General features: G+C 41.3%; 1 protein-coding gene across 3 annotated transcripts in view; it reads left to right on the top strand.

The window, feature by feature from the left end:
* MPRIP (myosin phosphatase Rho interacting protein) overlaps positions 1 to 22,814 on the top strand; it is an 845,921-nt gene that overhangs the window by 329,901 nt on the left and 493,206 nt on the right. For all 3 annotated transcript variants that reach the window (XM_078665226.1, XM_078665225.1, XM_078665227.1), the window contains exon 5: positions 21,770 to 21,854. In XM_078665226.1, coding sequence (XP_078521352.1) covers positions 21,770 to 21,854 — 85 coding nt within the window. The remainder of the gene's footprint in view (positions 1 to 21,769; positions 21,855 to 22,814) is intronic.

Here is a 22,814-nt window from a genome sequence, read left to right as displayed (position 1 = left end):
CAGTGTTTCCATTAGCACACCTATTCAATATTTCCTAGTACACCTATTCAGTGTTTCCATTAGTAAAGCTGTTCAATGTTTCCATTACTATTTCCATTAGTAAAGCTGTTCAATTTTTCCATTAGTCCAACTATTCAATGTTTCCATTAGTACACCTGTTCAGTGTTTCCAATAGTACACCTGTTTAGTGTTTCCATTAGTACACCTATTCAATGTTTCCATTAGTACACCTGTTCAGTGTTTCCAATAGTACACCTGTTCAGTGTTTCCAATAGTACACCTGTTTAGTGTTTCCATTAGTACACCTGTTCAGTGTTTCCATTAGTACACCTGTTCAGTGTTTCCAATAGTACACCTGTTCAGTGTTTCCATTAGTACACCTGTTCAGTGTCTCCATTAGTACACATATTAGTTGTTTCCATTAGTACCTCTATTCATTGTTTCCTTTAGTAAACCTGTACAATGTTTCCATTAGTACACCTGTTCAGTGTTTCCATTAGTACACATATTCAGTGTTTCCATTAGTACACCTATTCAATGTTTCCATTAGTGCACCTGTTCAGTGTCTCCATTAGTACACATATTAGTTGTTTCCATTAGTACCCCTATTCATTGTTTCCATTAGTAAACCTGTACAATGTTTCCATTAGTACACCTGTTCAGTGTTTCCATTAGTACACCTATTCAATGTTTCCATTAGTACACCTGTTCAGTGTTTCCATTAGTACACCTATTCAGTGTTTCCATTAGTACACCTATTCAATGTTTCCATTAGTACACCTGTTCAGTGTCTCCATTAGTACACATATTAGTTGTTTCCATTAGTACCCCTATTCATTGTTTCCATTAGTAAACCTGTACAATGTTTCCATTAGTACACATGTTCAGTGTTTCCAATAGTACACCTGTTCAGTGTTTCCATTAGTACACCTGTTCAGTGTTTCAATTAGTACACCTGTTCAGTGTTTCAATTAGTACACCTGTTCAGTGTTTCCAATAGTACACCTGTTCAGTGTTTCCATTAGTACACCTGTTCAGTGTCTCCTTTAGTACACATATTAGTTGTTTCCATTAGTACCTCTATTCATTGTTTCCTTTAGTAAACCTGTACAATGTTTCCATTAGTACACCTGTTCAGTGTTTCCATTAGTACACCTATTCAGTGTTTCCATTAGTACACCTATTCAATGTTTCCATTAGTACACCTGTTCAGTGTCTCCATTAGTACACATATTAGTTGTTTCCATTAGTACCCCTATTCATTGTTTCCATTAGTAAACCTGTACAATGTTTCCATTAGTACACCTGTTCAGTGTTTCCATTAGTACACCTGTACAATGTTTCCATTAGTACACCGATTAGTTGTTTCCATTAGTACCCCTATTCACTGTTTCCATTAGTAAACCTGTACAATGTTTCCATTAGTACACCTGTTCAGTGTTTCCATTAGCACCTGTTCAGTGTTTCCATTAGTACACCTGTTCAGTGTTTCCATTAGTACACGATTAGTTTTTTCCATTAGTACCTCTATTCATTGTTGCCATTAGTAAACCTGTACAATGTTTCCATTAGTACACCTGTTCAGTGTTTCCATTAGTACACCGATTAGTTGTTTTCATTAGTACCCCTATTCATTGTTTCCTTTAGTAAACCTGTACAATGTTTCCATTAGTACACCTGTTCAGTGTTTCCATTAGTACACCTATTCAGTGTTTCCATTAGTACACCTATTCAATGTTTCCATTAGTACACCTGTTCAGTGTCTCCATTAGTACACATATTAGTTGTTTCCATTAGTACCCCTATTCATTGTTTCCATTAGTAAACCTGTACAATGTTTCCATTAGTACACCTGTTCAATGTTTCCATTAGTACACCTGTACAATGTTTCCATTAGTACACCGATTAGTTGTTTCCATTAGTACACCTATTCAGTGTTTCCATTAGTACACCTATTCAGTGTTTCCATTAGTACACCTGTACAATGTTTCTATTAGTACACCGATTAGTTGTTTCCATTAGTACCCCTATTCATTGTTTCCATTAGTAAACCTGTACAATGTTTCCATTAGTACACCTGTTCAATGTTTCCATTAGTACACCTGTACAATGTTTCCATTAGTACACCGATTAGTTGTTTACATTAGTACACCTATTCACTGTTTCCATTAGTAAACCTGTACAATGTTTCCATTAGTACACCTGTTCAGTGTTTCCATTAGCACCTGTTCAGTGTTTCCATTAGTACACCTGTTCAGTGTTTCCATTAGTACACCGATTAGTTTTTTCCATTAGTACCCCTATTCATTGTTGCCATTAGTTTACCTGTACAATGTTTCCATTAGTACACCTGTACAATGTTTCCATTAGTACACCGATTAGTTGTTTCCATTAGTACCCCTATTCACTGTTTCCATTAGTAAACCTGTACAATGTTTCCATTAGTACACCTGTTCAGTGTTTCCATTAGCACCTGTTCAATGTTTCCATTAGTACACCTGTTCAGTGTTTCCATTAGTACACCGATTAGTTGTTTCCATTAGTACCCCTATTCATTGTTGCCATTAGTAAACCTGTACAATGTTTCCATTAGTACACCTGTTCAGTGTTTCCATTAGTACACCGATTAGTTGTTTTCATTAGTACCCCTATTCATTGTTTCCTTTAGTAAACCTGTACAATGTTTCCATTAGTACACCTGTTCAGTGTTTCCATTTGTACACCTATTCAGTGTTTCCATTAGTACACCTATTCAATGTTTCCATTAGTACACCTGTTCAGTGTCTCCATTAGTACACATATTAGTTGTTTCCATTAGTACACATATTAGTTGTTTCCATTAGTACACATATTAGTTGTTTCCATTAGTAAACCTGTACAATGTTTCCATTAGTACACCTGTTCAATGTTTCCATTAGTACACCTGTACAATGTTTCCATTAGTACACCGATTAGTTGTTTCCATTAGTACCCCTATTCACTGTTTCCATTAGTAAACCTGTACAATGTTTCCATTAGTACACCTGTACAATGTTTCCATTAGTACACCGATTAGTTGTTTCCATTAGTACCCCTATTCACTGTTTCCATTAGTACACCTGTACAATGTTTCCATTAGTACACCTGTTCAGTGTTTCCATTAGTACACCTGTTCAGTGTTTCCATTAGTACACCTGTTCAGTGTTTCCATTAGTACACCGATTAGTTTTTTCCATTAGTACCCCTATTCATTGTTGCCATTAGTAAACCTGTACAATGTTTCCATTAGTACACCTGTTCAGTGTTTCCATTAGTACACCGATTAGTTGTTTTCATTAGTACCCCTATTCATTGTTTCCTTTAGTAAACCTGTACAATGTTTCCATTAGTACACCTGTTCAGTGTTTCCATTAGTGCACCTATTCAATGTTTCCATTAGTACACCTGTTCAGTGTCTCCATTAGTACACATATTAGTTGTTTCCATTAGTACCCCTATTCATTGTTTCCATTAGTAAACCTGTACAATGTTTCCATTAGTACACCTGTTCAATGTTTCCATTAGTACACCTGTACAATGTTTCCATTAGTACACCGATTAGTTGTTTCCATTAGTACCCCTATTCACTGTTTCCATTAGTAAACCTGTACAATGTTTCCATTAGTACACCTGTACAATGTTTCCATTAGTACACCGATTAGTTGTTTCCATTAGTACCCCTATTCACTGTTTCCATTAGTAAACCTGTACAATGTTTCCATTAGTACACCTGTACAATGTTTCCATTAGTACACCTGTTCAGTGTTTCCATTAGCACATGTTCAGTGTTTCCATTAGTACACCTGTTCAGTGTTTCCATTAGTACACCGATTAGTTGTTTCCATTAGTACCCCTATTCATTGTTGCCATTAGTAAACCTGTACAATGTTTCCATTAGTACACCTGTTCAGTGTTTCCATTAATACACCTATTCAGTGTTTCCATTAGTACACCTATTCAATGTTTCCATTAGTACACCTGTTCAGTGTCTCCATTAGTACACATATTAGTTGTTTCCATTAGTACACATATTAGTTGTTTCCATTAGTACCCCTATTCATTGTTTCCATTAGTAAACCTGTACAATGTTTCCATTAGTACACCTGTTCAATGTTTCCATTAGTACACCTGTACAATGTTTCCATTAGTACACCGATTAGTTGTTTCCATTAGTACCCCTATTCACTGTTTCCATTAGTAAACCTGTACAATGTTTCCATTAGTACACCTGTACAATGTTTCCATTAGTACACCGATTAGTTGTTTCCATTAGTACCCCTATTCACTGTTTCCATTAGTACACCTGTACAATGTTTCCATTAGTACACCTGTTCAGTGTTTCCATTAGCACCTGTTCAGTGTTTCCATTAGTACACCTGTTCAGTGTTTCCATTAGTACACCGATTAGTTTTTTCCATTAGTACCCCTATTCATTGTTGCCATTAGTAAACCTGTACAATGTTTCCATTAGTACACCTGTTCAGTGTTTCCATTAGTACACCGATTAGTTGTTTTCATTAGTACCCCTATTCATTGTTTCCTTTAGTAAACCTGTACAATGTTTCCATTAGTACACCTGTTCAGTGTTTCCATTAGTACACCTATTCAATGTTTCCATTAGTACACCTGTTCAGTGTCTCCATTAGTACACATATTAGTTGTTTCCATTAGTACCCCTATTCATTGTTTCCATTAGTAAACCTGTACAATGTTTCCATTAGTACACCTGTTCAATGTTTCCATTAGTACACCTGTACAATGTTTCCATTAGTACACCGATTAGTTGTTTCCATTAGTACCCCTATTCACTGTTTCCATTAGTAAACCTGTACAATGTTTCCATTAGTACACCTGTACAATGTTTCCATTAGTACACCGATTAGTTGTTTCCATTAGTACCCCTATTCACTGTTTCCATTAGTAAACCTGTACAATGTTTCCATTAGTACACCTGTACAATGTTTCCATTAGTACACCTGTTCAGTGTTTCCATTAGCACCTGTTCAGTGTTTCCATTAGTACACCTGTTCAGTGTTTCCATTAGTACACCGATTAGTTGTTTCCATTAGTACCCCTATTCATTGTTGCCATTAGTAAACCTGTACAATGTTTCCATTAGTACACCTGTTCAGTGTTTCCATTAGTACACCGATTAGTTGTTTTCATTAGTACCCCTATTCATTGTTTCCTTTAGTAAACCTGTACAATGTTTCCATTAGTACACCTGTTCAGTGTTTCTATTAGTACACCTATTCAATGTTTCCATTAGTACACCTGTTCAGTGTCTCCATTAGTACACATATTAGTTGTTTCCATTAGTACCCCTATTCATTGTTTCCATTAGTAAACCTGTACAATGTTTCCATTAGTACACCTGTTCAATGTTTCCATTAGTACACCTGTACAATGTTTCCATTAGTACACCGATTAGTTGTTTCCATTAGTACCCCTATTCACTGTTTCCATTAGTAAACCTGTACAATGTTTCCATTAGTACACCGATTAGTTGTTTCCATTAGTACCCCTATTCACTGTTTCCATTAGTAAACCTGTACAATGTTTCCATTAGTACACCTGTTCAGTGTTTCCATTAGCACATGTTCAGTGTTTCCATTAGTACACCTGTTCAGTGTTTCCATTAGCACACCGATTAGTTTTTTCCATTAGTACCCCTATTCATTGTTGCCATTAGTAAACCTGTACAATGTTTCCATTAGTACACCTGTTCAGTGTTTCCATTAGTACACCGATTAGTTGTTTTCATTAGTACCCCTATTCATTGTTTCCATTAGTAAACATGTACAATGTTTCCATTAGTACACCTGTTCAGTGTTTCCATTAGTACACCTGTTCAGTGTTTCCATTAGTACACCTATTCAATGTTTCCATTAGTACACCTGTTCAGTGTTTCCATTAGTACACCGATTAGTTGTTTCCATTAGTACCCCTATTCCTTGTTTCCATTAGTAAACCTGTACAATGTTTTCATTAGTACACCTGTTCAGTTTTTCCATTAGTACACCTATTAATTGTTTCCATTAGTACACCTATTCATTGTTTCCATTAGTAAACCTGTTCAATGTTTCCATTAGTACAGCTATTCAATGTTTCCATTAGTACACCCTTCTATAGTGCTGTTGTTTAACCCGCTACTGCAAACTAAATAGGTATGTCTATATTTCTAGAATTACCATTTGCATGTATTGCAACAAATTGCTAATTTGTGTTGAGTGGCTTCCATGTTAATTTCTCGTCAATCGTATCATTTTGGAGGTGCAAACCCACCAACATTCCAATTTAAGTTTTTGTTAGCACTAAAACATAAACATGAGGTGGCACAGCACAACTAGAAGAACACGCCAGGGATGTTAACACAACCAATCTGTTTTCAGTGCTTTCTTGAGCAATTTCCGCCTTGCATCGTGTATAGTTTTACTTCTGCTTAGCCCCGTGACATCTCTTATCCTCGTATTTGAATAAGTAGTCGAACAGTGGAGGGGGTCGTTAAGATTTGCAGAAAAGTCTTACAAAAGAATTTGTGTTCAACACTATTAGTGATCATTTAGTTGAGAGCTACTATGGGACAATGACATTATTTACATTACTTAGGATGCTATTTGAGCATTACACCACACATAGACTAATGGCTGAAACCAAATGTAATGTTACATTTTGAAAAAAGGAACTTGTTTTGTGATGTTGAGCGAGCGTGTAGGGTAATGAGCTTTTAATGTAAAAAATGTGTGCCTCAATGAACTCTTGGGCGAGTGTTGATCAAAGCACCGATGTTTCTCTAGCAGTCACCCTGCACACCAGAACCCTATTCAAATGTGCAAAATGCCTACAAAACAGAGATTACAGATTCTTCGTCCAAGGCATTCACGCCAGTTGCTGGTTTGGATGCAGTTCATTTAAGGACGTAGTTTTATAAATAGATGACATCACGATGGTCAAGCCATGTAATTAAAACTTCAATAAATAGTTGCAAGTACAAAACACAGTAAACATTTCTTTCCATCAGGCGAGAATGTGTTTTTGCCTATGAATACATTGCTTTTCAATGCATCCCTGAGCTCTGGGAGTGTCAATAGGCTTGAAATGGCTCACAAGCCTCTTTCACACTCCTCTTTGAAAATGTGCCTTTCAGTTCACATTGCGCTGTTACTTTTGGCTGGTTTCGGCTGATACAATGTTACCATTTTTACGCTCCTGTCATCAACACAAAGGTACCTTCGTGGCACTTATACAAACAAAATATCTGTAAAATGTTCCTCTAGCTATGGGTCAGAAGGTGGGTTTCTAACCCAGTTGTAATTTTCTTTTGTGGCGAGTGGAGCTCATCTCATTCTGCTCCTGTATTTAGGAGCCTCATGTGGATGCTTCAGAGTTCTAATAACATCTGCTTCTTTTGCATGAGGTCATATTTTAAAAACATTTGAAGAAAAAAAAGGTATTGCTGGCGCCATTCATAGTGACTGTGAGGTTTTACTTCTCAATACCGTTCGTGTTAAGTTGTGAACAGATGCAGTGGTTAGAATTTTAGGTTATAGCGTTGTGAATTTATGACCACCTGATAGCAGTAGTTCGAGACAAGGATGCTTCTACACCACCATTACTGAAGCTTTCTAATTAAAAGAAACTTTCATGTGGTACAGTCGGCACAGTCTCACTGTTCCACCAGATTTTGTGAATTAAGGCTTTCACCTGTCGATTGGGAGCACCAGGTTTGTCCATAACCTAATCTTCAAATGAGAAACTGTTGCTATACTACAATAGTCGAGCATATGACTAAATGACATCCTGCATTGATTTTCTTGTTGTTGATGTTCTCAGCAGCAGTTGCAGTTTTGCTCGGTTTAACACAAGGGACATAATTAGCCGAGTCAGTTTTCATACCCATGTGTTCAGTTTGAACCAATACGTAATAAATCTGGCACATCAAGTCCGTCATCCTTGTAATGCCTGCAGAGAGCTCTTAGCCACTCTTTGGAAGCGTTTTTGACCATGGAAAAGTACATACTATACCTCCCTGACCTCGCAAACCCCACTTTTCCTAACATAAGCTAGATTGTCTGTTGTAATTTCAATTTGAAAAACTATTTGATCTAAAACTGTCCCTTTCTTCAAATTTTTAGGTCTCGCACCTGCGACGCAGCGCGAAGCGCTGTCGCAGTGCGAGACCTATAGTCGTCGACAATGCTTTCAAGGGATCTCAAGGGAGACAGGAGATGGGCATGCGCAGGCTGCAGGTCGGATCAGATCGGTGAACACGCGCGTTCACCACATACTCACGCGCTTTGCCCATCTCCTGTCTCCCTTCTAAGCCTTGTGGAGTAACTTTCACTTTTCCCTCCCCCTTCTGCCGTAGACTCAACGGCCCGTCAACGCGCACCGTACACGCGCCTCTAAGACCGGCTCCCTGGCACGATCAAGCCCCCCCGCCTCCCACCAAGAGGAAATGTGCAAACTCACCCGGTGTGGCGCATCGTACACTCGCTCTTTCCGGGAGGCAGCAGGACAAGAAACGACGAGCTGTGCTTGTACGCGCAGCGGCAGTAGTAGGGTCTCCCGCCCCCTGCGGCTCGAGACTGTGAAATGACGCTCCCTCTCTTCCCAGCTTTTATTCCAGGACCGGAGCTCGCGCAGTCACGTCACGTCACGTTTTCATCTGCCTGACGCATGTGATGTCAGCGAGGGAAGCCCCGTGTGTTTCTTGTTTTTAATACTAACTGTTCCCAGGGATGAGGATTTTAGTTGGAAGGGTTTCCCTCATTTAATATCCTTGGCCAACTGCGACAGTAGTACTTAACGTTTTCAGTTCTCTGGACCCCACTCAATCATTAATGGAATCTGTGGACGCCCACTTAATAATTATTGGAAACCAATAACACCATTGAGTCATTACTGGCAGCAAGGGACCCCAGCCTAAGCAATTTTGATGATTTGAACCACAAAATAATACACAAATAAGGACATATTTAATTCACAAACAAATTAAAAAAATCTTTTCCACCATTTTTATGTTAACGGGAAGGTTGAAGCTTTTGTAAATTCAATAACCTATCGTCCATAATATATTCAATTTGATGCACTTGCATAATCCCATGAATCAATTTGAGAATACCAAATTAATTTTAGCCTCCAATTCCCTTTACATTTACAGAAAATTAAAATAAAATAATTTTTGCATTTTGCTTCTTAATTATATACACTTTATCATGTTGATAATATTTAATTTTCTAAACACCCCTTGAGTAGGCTTCGGGGCACCCAAGGAGCCCCAGGACCACAGGTTAAGAACCCCTGGCTTATGACAGACCCATTTAGAGGCCCTCCACAAGGTAATACAAATTGCAGATACTCCATGGGAGCTTTAGGAAAAGTCAACAGAAAGCGTAGCCTGGGTGAGGAAGTCTCAAAAGTGTTCTTGCTGAATGTTGAACACCAGGCACCCAAAATGCCCCCGACGCTGAAGTCTACTATCGCATATTCCACTAAATCACCACAGGCATAATTGCTGCTTGTGTTTCGGATGAAGCTGGCCTGTAAATAAGATGTGGAATTCAATTGGGAGTTTAACGTATAGCCTCTGAGCAGTGTCAACCCCACACTCACCCAAAACATTGAGAAAAGTAATGAAGGTGTCAAGCACCCAAGACCATTGGTTAGAGTGATCCCCTGGAGCTTTCAATGGCAAAGGCCATCCTGGCAGTTTGTGGCCAGGTGCACTGTAGCCCCAGGACAAATACCGACATGCATCTTTTAGTGGTTGGCTCAGGATGATGTTGCCTTGTGGCAGGGCTTGGCAGCTGGGCATGGGTGTGGTGCTCTTCAAGTCTGCTATGTGCTGCAGTGGTTTAGTTGTGAGCCTTTTTCTTTTCTTGGCCTTGCCTAATAGAACTGCCAAGTTGCCTTTTTATAGGTATGAGTCCTAACACTATATTTACCTTTGTGGAACCTGTCCTCAGCCACTTTTGCAGTCTGTGTTTGATTAAGCTGCTACTGACTCTTGGAGTTAGAATCGCCTCCTCATTATCTTTTACTATGCAGAGCATGAAGGGCACTCCCAGTTGTGCTGTAATTTTAATTGTCTTGTTCCCATATACTAGGATTTCCTGTTTTCAGTTTCTATTTTCGGTAAATGTTGTTTTTTTTCTCAGTGTTTTCAAGTGATTTTAATACTTTAAAAAACAGTGGTTACACATTTTTGCGCCATTAAAAACAACAGAAACTGTGTTTTTCCGGTGTTTATGGAACACTTTGCTTTTGATATTGCTTGCTTTCTGCATTGATAGTGCATGGTATATAGACAGTGTGTGTACAGTGTGTGAGATCCAAATACATTTTTGACAAACTTATTGTAGCACCATACAATACTTCTTCAGGGATACTTTGGCCATGTGCGCTCCCTTTTTCCTTCCCATGTAAACTTTTTTCTGTGAAAAGGCCCTCTCAACATTGGCACTTGAGTCTGGCAACGCCAAAACAGCCAGTACACAATTTGCAAACTCTGGCCACTGACCTAGCTTTCCATGCCAATCAGCCGCGTTCTGTGCAGGTAACGGCGGTGGGGCCGAATAAGGGGGTATTTTGAGGGATGATGCCAAGGGAAAATTAATTATTTATTTAATTTCCCCTCTGCATTGTCCCTGGAAATCCCCCCTTACTCGGCCCCACCACCCCACCACAGTTACCTGCACAGACTGCGGCTGATGCCAATACTGGTGCACTTCAAGATTGCGTTTCTCTGGGCAGGTTCTGCAACATTTGCGTTGAACTCTGCGCTTATATCCTCAGTTATTGAAGGGGAAACATCCATTACAACGCATTGCTTTTACAACGCAGCTGTTACAATGCGCTACCTTTACATCGCATGCCATTACAATGCATGCATTACAACTCATGTCACTACAATGCATGCCATTACAATGCATACCATTACAACGCATGCCATTACAACGTATTATAAGGTAAGTAATGGTGTTTTTTTGTTTTAGGGTGGGTATGGGTTTTGGGGTAGATGGGAATACACATTTTTACCCTTACACTATCCAACCTTACCCTACTGTTGCACTCACTGGAGTGGGAATAGTAATTTTTACCCGTACACTATCCAACACTTACCCTACTATTACCCTAAAAGAATTATGTGTTGTAATGGTATGCGTAGTAATGGTATGCGTTGTAATGGAATGCGTTTTAATAGTAGTTTTAAAAAATGCATTGTAATGGCATGCGTTGCAAAATCATGCGATGTAATGGTAAGTGTGATGTAAAAACCACATTGTAAAAGCATGCGTTGTAAATGTTTGCGTTGTAACGTCATATATTCTTATTGAAGCAGTCAAAAATGAAGCAGCACTTTTGAAACTACAGAGAAAATTTCTCTTTACGAAAGGGATCTAGAACTTGCACAGAGTACCAAAGTGAGGCTTCTTTGACTTCAAATGCCATGGTTGGTGAAGAGAGATTTATATGCCTCATTGCAAGCCATTTCTCATACATTGTTAAATAAAAGTCCCTGAATTGCTCATCAACATTGCTTTGCTTACCAAGTGGTTAACACTCTAACTAGGAACATGTTGCAGTGCCAAAGTCACTAAAGGTGTTGCCCAGCTTACTCTCAAGGAGATGTTTCACATCTACACCAATTATGCTGAACACTTGGCAGACAAGGGTGTTGGCAGACTCTAGTTTTTTATTATATCCACTACAGCAGTTATGTTTTCTTGTAAAATCCAAGAATGCAGTACAGTGTACTTTTTACACATCACTATCAATATGCGACCAAAGATCCTCACATTTCTTGCCTTTGGCATCATCACTGAGCAAAAATTCTGTAAACGGTTGCCACATGGATAATATAGCATTCACAACCCCTTGGACTGAGAACCACCAGCTAAGTGGTACAGTGGGGATGACTCTTTCTTTGATGCCACAAAAAGCACAAAATGAGAAAAGTTTGCATTTTAGTTACCGCGCATATAAAACAGTGCACCAGAATGGACTAAAAAGTCAGTAGCATTCTTCATTAACTCTGAAGATTGTAAGGATTGCTTTCAGCATACATCTAACAAGTGGCAAGGATCTTTTACAGGGAAGCACTTCAGCTCAGTATCGATTTTGACAGGCCATCACACAACCTTTTCATATACGTAGCTGAATCGCTGCAAATAAAAACAATTTCGCTCCAATCTTTGTTGAACTTGGAAAGAACCTTTTTGCAGCAGCATTCCAAGTGACACTATGTTCCATGTTTTCCAAACGTCTGGTGTCAGGTTTTCACCACTATCCCAGATGCTTTGTGATAACACTCTTTTCACGTATACTTGTCACTATACCTTGCATTGGATGATTAAAGCCTGAGGTGTTGGCAATTCACCTACTATCAATACTGACTCACTAGAAACTGGGGGCTGATGTATCAACGGTTTGTGCCCATTCTCTGTGGATATATGTGATGGCACATATTGGGAAATATTCTTATGAAACCAGCCATTTTACCTATCAGTGAAAAAATCAAACACAGCCAAAATAACAAACATAATTTTTGTATTTCCTGATTCTCTACAGTTTATAAAACAATTGAACAAGACCTAAAACATGGTTCTAAACCCTGCTTCTTTAGACCAAATACCACAAAACTGAAAAAAGCAAAAGGAAGAAGAAACAATATTTTAGTGACATCCATAAACAACAAAACTCAAGCAGAATAATGTTAGCCCAGTTTTTCTTGCAGCTAGCTTGTATAACAAACTTACATTGTATTGCCCTCTTTAGGAAGAAAAACAATTACTCCTTAACTCTACTTTTCCTTTCTTTGAATGGCCTTTAGTTTGTACTTGTGTAGATATTTTTTCAGTGTTTATATGTTTATACTGGTGAGGGCTATTTCCCTTTTGGTGGGTTTTTATCTGCTATTATAGGTTTAAACCTAAAACTGGACAGCCTAAGTATAACTTTCACCAAAGAGATTGTAGCAAGACTTAATTATTGCTACGGATCTGGTTACAGCTAAAAATAAATTATTGCGTTCCTGGAACTCTGTACCTGTACCAGATAGGCACTTGACATGTCAACGGAAGTAAGGCTTCCTTAACAAATTAACTGAGGAAGGCTAAGTTCAAATGGAGGAACACATTTCCCTTCATTTTTATTCTGTCTTGCTAAAAGCACATTAGAGCTGGCACACAGGCTTTAGTTTGGAACATGCATTGCAGACACAAGCTGAAATAGTTGTACTTACTTGCTTACACCTCTTAACTTACTTTAAGATGCCTGCTTTCTTCATTGTATTGGATGTGTTGGCGAATGCATCGGTCTATAAAGACTTTCAGCCGCTGTCCTATTAATGTATGTTGCTGTATTCCCTGTACCCTCTAGATATGTATGTACTTTGATGTTTTGCAGTTCATATTTACTATCACAATCTGAATTTTAATGCTTTACAGTCTAATATCTTTATTTAGTTCATGTAATGTAGTGCAGAATGGAGCTTATTCAGGGTGAAGATGTAAAAATAACACATTCTAAAAATATGCTAACCGTGCTACTATTTTCACACAAGCTCTTGGGGTCAGGAGGAGTCCCTTGTGTCAATTTTACTTATTTCCTATCCAAGTGAATTTTGAATACTCTTTAACACCAGTCATACTAAATGTATGGTGCCTAAATTTGCAGACGAAAAAGAAAGTTCTGTTGGATGCTTGCACTTTAAAGGAGTCGACATTGAGTTGTTACATGAAATTAATTTGTTGGCAGTCGACACACCCCGTTTACATTGCTACTGGAATTTACTACAGTTTCAGTCTTCTGGTGCAGGCAAAATGAAAGGGGTGGCAATTCTTTTTAAATGTGGCCAGTGTTCCGTGTAAAGGGAAAGTATCATGATAAAGATGATAGGATTCTGGGGTTCACAACAATCCTCGTTCTCAGGGTATGGCCCAAATGAAGGAAAAGATCGACTTTAGGCATATTTATTTCAAACTGTAGCTGACTTTGCTAAAGAAATGTGATAATTTGAAACCCAGTTTCGCTCTAAAGTTTGTCCAAGCTCCCGGCATCCATCACTGCCTCTTGATGTACAACTGATCAAAATGTATTTGGATGCATGGAGGATTCAGCATCAAACCATCATTTTCCCAAAAGTGCATAATGCTCATTCTAAAGTAGACTTCTTCGTGGTCAATAAAGAGCTAATGCTTCTATGCTATCCACCACTATTGGTTATCAGATCATGCTGTGTTGACACTCACCATTGATCCAATACCACCCATCCCCTCCCATTGTAAACCTTGGCAAGTTAGCAACATTTTTTGGGACCCAACTTTAAAAGGATCTCTTAAGGAAACTCTAGAAAGCTACTCAAATGCGCTGAGCCAGATCTGCAAGCTTGATGTGGTTCCACTACCTGCAGACAGCTACTAATCTGGGCACCATCTTTCAGGAAAGTTGCAGTTAGTGTCTATGATCAATATTTGAGAGTCAGGAACAGAGAGATTAAACAGTTGAGTCAGGTTTGTGCAGTTACTAACGCTTGATTGTGCGTTATATGAAGGGAAGAAATAATTCATTATTCTAAGCAGGTTAAGGGTGCCAAAGTATGGACCAGTAAATAATGTTGAGGGGTCAGTGAAAGCAGGTGGTCAAACTGAACTCTAGTTTTTTTTCTTTTTCTAAAGGTCAGGTGTATGAAAGATTTTTTTTTTTTTGCTGGTAGCTTACTCTTTTGGCCACTAAGCATACATTTGTGTTTTGTTGTAACACAAATCATACGATGAAAATGCTTTATTTGTGTGGCCGGGCACTTCATTTCCTCAGTGCACTTATTATGCAAGAAGAGGTGTGTCTCTTCTATTTAATGGATAAATGAGACAATCTGTGATTCATGCATAAGCATTGAAGGAGGGGGAGGGGGAGGGAGGGATGATAGACGTTTGGGTCGCTAGCTGGTTAATGGGATTGCTTTAGATGATGGCAGGCAATGTTTTCATGTAAGAGTGTGATCCTGCACAGTTCTCATTTTTATGTCAGCCCCCCTTCAACAGGTCTATACAGACAAGCAGGTCTTGGAGTGAAATGGTGTTAACAAGGTAAAGGTGGTAGTGAGGTTTAGGAGGGCGGTGTTTAACATTTGTTTAGAGATGCCAGTTTATAAGTCACTACCGTAGGCAGAGTTTATAATTAAAAACAAACCTGAGTCATTCTCTCCAGTGACTCATCTTTCCATGTTGAGAAGAAATAGCCTTTTATTGTTGAATACTGCTGTAATGAACTGGACCTTGTTTTAAAGAACAAATAGTATTTGTTCTTAAGGATTGAGAAACCAAGAAGAGGGTTGATTAGGGACACAGTGCTGTGAACGATAGCGTTAAGTCAGCCCCACTAAGTCAGTGCAGCACTTTTGACCTGTTGTATGATGGTGGGCGAATAAAGAAAAGGTGTTATTTTCCTGTTGTTCCAATGTGAACGTGGCCTTTTAGCTCTTTTAAATGACTGAGTCCTCAAGTAATATAATGAATGAATGGTTATTTAGCGGTTGGAAGCCATGAGTCTGGGTAATTGAAGTTTTTATAATAGTGCCGGAGTTTGACATCTGCTGAACAATATATTGGATTCAGTGCGACCTTTTGGAATACGTTTCCAATTCACTTGCCTTCACGCATTTGCATTTAACACGTCTTTCTTCAAAAATGTGGTATCTGTGCTTTGATTTCCCCACTTCATAGCTTACGATTGTCTCGACTCTTCTTTCTGCTATGTGTAAGAGGCCTTTGTTTTAACACAATCCAAAGGGTGGCTCTGTTTAAGCTACAGTGGGGTTACCAGAAACCAAAGCTTTTTGCGTTGCCAGCAGGCTTCTCTGCCTCTTACTGAGCATATTTTATGTACATATTCTTCTTTCCTCGAATAAAGTTCACCTCCTGCTCCATCAGAATGCATTGTTTTTTACTATCTCAATCATTTCTGGTTTTGCGTTTACCTCACTATTGACGGTGCATTTGCATCTTTCAGCCCAGATACCAAAAGAAAGAAACTCTGTGCAGTTGAAGGTGTTCATAGCTTTCCAGGTCAAGAACAAAGCATCAATACAAGAAAGCCCTTTACAAGATTAGAGACTGGGAGTGTCCTGAAACATTGTTTGCAGAACATGTGTTTACTGGTCGTAATCTGACAGTTGCAAAAGCCTCTGTCTCTTTTAGCATATAAGAAAATGGACGTCCAATGAATAAATTACAAAAACTAATAGGATTGGTGATCTCAGAATGATGGACACACATGCAGATACCCTCTAATGAAAGGTATGGTGATTGTGAATATTATATATACCAGAGTACATTTTCTTATTCGTTAGCTGAGCCCTAATGTGTGGTATTTATTTCTGTTTCATTAACACTTGGGGACCAAAGAGGCTACAGTAGAGCCCGCATTTGCCGCTAGTGATACATCACAACACACAGGGATGCGGAAGTTGGTTGAATAGGTACAGGTCCGTTATGTTAGTACCTACTCTGAGAGCTTCTTGGTCTACCTATGCCATCTACCTACTCTAAATCTGAGCAATTCCAAGAAGTGGATGAAGTGGGCTCACTCAAATAATGTGACATGCTTCATCATAGGCCACCTCATCCCACTGTGATAAGATGGTACTACCAAGGTGGACTCGACCCCTAGGGGGACTGTCTTGAGGGAGTTCTTAGAAATTATTTATCTGACATTGAGCTGGGTGCCAGTTTTCCTAACTACAAATACAGTGGTATAAACCACAATAATTACTTTATTAGGTGATACCCTCGTTGCAAGTAAAAAATACTAGGAGAGTATGTTCAAAGGACATTTTTGGGTGCCAGAGCCCTTACATACATCAGTGGTGCTGACATGTTTCTGCTCATACTTTAGCCTACATAAAGTCTCTGTCAATCATCAGGACTTTTAGGATCCCTATGTTATTTTATTTGTGAATTTACAGAAAAGGACCTACCTCTCCTTGTTAAGTCAAAGGTAAGATAACCTGAGTGGAGTGGGAGGGGGGGGGGGGTAAAGGTAATACATAATATTAGGGTAGATAGTTACATATAGAAACCTCATGAGCATCAGGTGGCCGATATTTGCTTTAAAAAAAGTATTGGACTTTAGATGCGCAGTTGTGGCACACATGACACAACACACAGACACACACAACATGCTTGAACAGGTGAAGAACACACAAGGATAAAGCCATGCTGCATTACACTGTATTGCTCTCTACTTTACCTAATCCAGGGAGGCCCCTTGCCTCACGTGCTGTGCTGTGCGGTTGGACGACTCCTGTTGTCACACTCTAGGGGAGCTATATATATTTTTACATATATCTGTTGTAGTAGACCAATGGTAAAAGCAAGGGTCATAACTGTTATAGTGGTTCAATTATCTACTCCTATAGATGCCAAATAAAATAAAACTAGTAAATGAATATGCAATCTAATTTCTTTCACACACCCACCTTCACACATGTGGTGTGTGGCCTGTGAAAGGGACATGAGTAACTTCTTACAATGACCTGGGGTTAAAATCACTTACTTCATCAAGGAGATTCACCCTCCATATCTCTACCCTGCCCCAAGGCGCCCAGTTGGTAGAATGATTTGGAGGAAGTGCAGCGTTTTTAGTACATCCAGCAAGCTGGCCTTGTATTTGGTTCATCTCACCTGCGTTTGATTAGGTTATTGATCTCACCTGTTGAAAGCACTTGTTCGATGGGTCTCGGGTGCTGTGTCTCACGAGGGAGGTGGTGTGCAGTTTTTGCAAAAGCTGTGCTGGAGAGCGGGAGCATGACAACTTAGAGCACGTCTGTCTGTGACACGCCTCATGTATGCCGCACACATTTATTCCTAAATCTAGCTAACCAACTACTGTTATGATTTTGACATTCTTTGAACATTCCTTGCACAGTTGCTTTTGCATTGTCATAAGTGGTGATTAAGGATCTGGAATCAACCTGTGTTCATATTTAAACTTAATTTTGTGGACTTTGGCCAAATTATTGGTTCATTCCTAGATGAGGTGTGGTCCCACATGGCCACTAGTCCCACAATTTCTTTTGTAAAATCTTTTTATTGCCATTTTTTACTTTCGCACAGTACATCCATTTTGTTTAATTGTAGAGTACATATCATGCAGGTTTTCTCTCATAACACTCAGTAAACTGTTACATCCATAGCAAAATATACTTTCATGGTCTAAACGGCTTTGTCGTTATGAGAGTACAAACCGATTCAGGAGCTACTAGGCCCACACTTACATGACTTGCTGGATACTGGAGAGGAAGATGCCCTAAACTCACAGCCGGTAAAGCTTAGGATGGAAACTCAGCCAGAAGCATGTTCCCTTACTACAGCCATTTTCTCTCCTTTTATGATTTGATTTATGCCACTCCAACATATTTTTCCTCTTCATTACGAAGGCGTGTGATTCCTCTGAGGCACTTTTATACTTCCCATTCAACATATATATTTTTTCTTCTGCATTGCAAATATTATTCCCGGCCTATTACATTCCTGTGCATTGGTAAAAACAGAGAAGGTCTAAGATTGGAGTATCGAGAAGGGCCAGTACCGCATGCTATTTTTAAACTGTTAGTGCATTTTTGATTGGAAACACATTCCCGCAAAAGTTTTAAAGCTTTTTTTAGCCAAGTTACATTTCCATTTCACAAACAAAATTCAACTAGCTTTAATTTTTCCCCCCAAGGTTACTCATTGTTTCTTTTGATTTAAATTTTTTTTTTTAAAGCAATCTTTGGTTTTCAATCCTAGTCTTCTGGTTTCCTTACATTACCTAACGCTTTTTTTAGCCCTTACTTCTGTCCTTTTTCTTTATCACTATTTCCATTTTTTTAGGGCTCGCCTGCTGATGCGCTTCAGCGCATAGCTGGCGAAGCTCTATAGGGGCTTATCCAGTGTTTATCCACTGGCGATTCCACTGGCGATTCCTTCAAGTGCATGTGCTTTTTAGGTCATTGCGCTTGCGCAAGCCCTAAAAAGCGCGTGCACAATGCCACCAGCCGCCTGCCTGCCTGCCTCGCATTACCACATCAAAGGCAGCCCTCCGAGCGCATTTCTCACCCCCTAATTATTCACGGCCGGCCGGCAGGCACATCAAAGGCTGCTGCTGCCGTGACTCGCATTTCTCCTCCCTCCTCCCCTATCACTGCCCAGGCCGGCCGTACTTTCTCTTTACAAGGGCGCCCATTCCTGAATCACTTGAAATCTCTCCACATTATTTGCATTTTGTTAATTAAAAAAATTAACTTCAACACAGCGTTGCACATTTTTCTCGACTTCGGAAGGATGAGTCCCAATCTCATTTGTACAAAGTGTTGTAATGGGATTATTGGAGAGTTAGAGAAACGTGCTCACAAGTTACATTTTTATGCAAATCATCTGAGTAAATAAACAATAGCATGGTGCCGTTTGCGTCCTTGACTTGATCTGGTTTTTATTTTTATTTTGCTATTATTCTCACAAAGGCTAAGAAGGTCTGCCTACTTTAGTATTAAGTGCTACACGTCGCATAAGCAACAGCTAACCATTCACTCACCCACGCAACGCCACTCACCCATGCAACGCCACTCACCCACGCAACGCCACTCACCCACGCAACGCCACTCACCCACGCAACGCCACTCACCCACGCAACACCACTCACACACGCAACGCCACTCACACACGCAACGCCACTCACACACGCAACGCCACTCACACACGCAACGCCACTCACACACGCAACGCCACACACACACGCAACGCCACACACACATGCAACGCCACACACACATGCAACGCCACTCACACATGCAACGCCACTCACACATGCAACGCCACTCACACATGCAACGCCACTCAACCACGCAACGCCACTCACACACGCAACGCCACTCAACCACGCAACGCCACTCACCCACGCAACGCCACTCAGCCACGCAACGCCACTCAGCCACGCAACGCCACTCAGCCACGCAACGCCACTCAGCCACGCAACGCCACTCAGCCACGCAACGCCACTCACACACGCAACGCCACTCACACACGCAACGCCACACACACACGCAACGCCACACACACACGCAACGCCACACACACACGCAACGCCACACACACACGCAACGCCACACACACACGCAACGCCACTCACACATGCAACGCCACTCACACATGCAACGCCACTCACACATGCAACGCCACTCACACACGCAACGCCACTCACACACGCAACGCCACTCACACACGCAACGCCACTCAACCACGCAACGCCACTCACCCACGCAACGCCACTCACCCACGCAACACCACTCACCCACGCAACGCCACTCACCCACGCAACGCCACTCACCCACGCAACGCCACTCACCCACGCAACGCCACTCACCCACGCAACGCCACTCACCCACGCAACGCCACACACACACGCAACGCCACACACACACGCAACGCCACACACACACGCAACGCCACACACACACGCAACGCCACACACACACGCAACGCCACTCACACACGCAACGCCACTCACACACGCAACGCCACTCACACACGCAACGCCACTCACACACGCAACGCCACTCACACACGCAACGCCACTCACCCACGCAACGCCACTCACCCACGCAACGCCACTCACCCACGCAACGCCACTCACCCACGCAACGCCACTCACCCACGCAACGCCACTCACCCACGCAACGCCACTCACCCACGCAACGCCACTCACCCACGCAACGCCACTCACCCACGCAACGCCACTCACCCACGCAACGCCACTCACCCACGCAACGCCACACACACATGCAACGCCACACACACATGCAACGCCACACACACATGCAACGCCACACACACATGCAACGCCACTCACACACGCAACGCCACTCACACACGCAACGCCACTCACACACGCAACGCCACTCACACACGCAACGCCACTCACCCACGCAACGCCACTCACCCACGCAACGCCACTCACCCACGCAACGCCACTCACCCACGCAACGCCACTCACCCACGCAACGCCACACACCCACGCAACGCCACACACACACGCAACGCCACACACACACGCAACGCCACACACACACGCAACGCCACACACACGCAACGCCACTCACCCACGCAACGCCACTCACCCACGCAACGCCACTCACCCACGCAACGCCACTCACCCACGCAACGCCGCTCAGCCACGCAACGCCGCTCAGCCACGCAACGCCGCTCAGCCACGCAACGCCGCTCATCCACGCAACGCCGCTCACCCACGCAACGCCGCTCACCCACGCAACGCCACTCACCCACGCAACGCCACTCATCCACGCAACGCCACTCATCCACGCAACGCCACTCATCTATATGCAAAACGAAAAATGTCAAACTCTTCTATTGCGAGACCTATTGCATTTTCAATGCTTGTTCTTAAAAAGGCATGCAGGCTGAGACAACCAGCCCACAGACATCTCTGCGCCCACTTTAATATTATGACACAAGTATTGTCATACCAGGCAGAAGATACGCCTGTACAGGTGGCTGATCTTAACTTATGTTAGCTTTATTGGGAGCTTCCTTTCTTTCTCTAGTTACAGTGTCTGGGCTTATTTTTTTGCCTGAGATTTGAAAGTGGTACTGACTTCTGCATGAATAGTTAGTCATTGATGCACACTTGTCAGACCCGGTGTTGCTCATTGGAAGAAATTCACCATATGTTTTTTGTTTCGCTTCCCCAGGTGGTTGGAAATGTTGATTGTCTATCCCAGGACGAACAAGCAGAACCAGAAGAAGAAGCGAAAGGTGGAGCCTCCAACACCACAGGTACATCCAGTCACAGATACATGGACACGTGCTCTGTAGGCCCACAATGCTGCTTTTGCGATTTCTGAAATAAAGGATGCATATTTTATGTATAGGGAAGAGATGTGGTACAGCGGCTAGGGCGGCTGACTCTGGAACACGGGGGCTCACGGTTCGATCCCCGGTGCCAGTTAGCCCAGCACCTTGTAACTGGGCAATAGCTCACTTAATCTTCCCAGCGGCCCCAAGCGACTGGACACCTCTCCTGAGGTAGCTGTGCGCTTTACAAATACTGGTATTTTATATTTCATATTTTGGAGAAAAGTTAGCCCAGACCTCATAGCTAGAATCATTCGGCCTGCCATTAGATTAGCCAGATTAAAACTAAGTGTAGGTGGGTACCACCCTAAAGCTGCTGTAATGTAATTGTAGGGTAGTACTCCTCCCATAAATGTGGAAAATTGCAGGCATGTTATAAAGGCGGATCACTAGTGATAAACTGATCAGCATTGAAAGAATAATGCTTGAATGGCCCTTAATATACTACTGAGATGAACTTAACAGGGAAAAAACTTTTTGTTTAATGAATGTATTTTTTTACTGTTACAAATGCCTCCCTGCTCCAAGGCAACCAGGGTAAAGGGCTTTCATTTGAGTCCTAAGTGTGATTAATGCCCAGGGGACTGTTCTACTGTTCAGTTGCATGGGCTTGGTACTTTTGCTTTTTTTTCAGTGGTTATGCTACAAATGACTTGATATCTCTTTACAGAGCTCTGAATCATGGAAGTATGTTACATTTTCTTTTACAGATGTTCAATACTTTTTGGGGAAACTAAATCATTATGATAGGTTAAGCAAATATCAAACCCTACCCTGGACATTTCTGACACTTTCTTTTACAGATGTTCAATACTTTTTGGGGAAACTAAATCATTTTGATAGGTTAAGCAAATATCAAACCCTACCCTGGACATTTCTGAT

Source organism: Lissotriton helveticus, chromosome 10 (genome assembly GCF_964261635.1).
Source record: "Lissotriton helveticus chromosome 10, aLisHel1.1, whole genome shotgun sequence".
In the NCBI taxonomy this organism is placed as follows: domain Eukaryota; kingdom Metazoa; phylum Chordata; class Amphibia; order Caudata; family Salamandridae; genus Lissotriton; species Lissotriton helveticus.
Note: the sequence above shows the minus strand (reverse complement) of the source record. Positions and strands in the feature narration are given on the sequence as shown.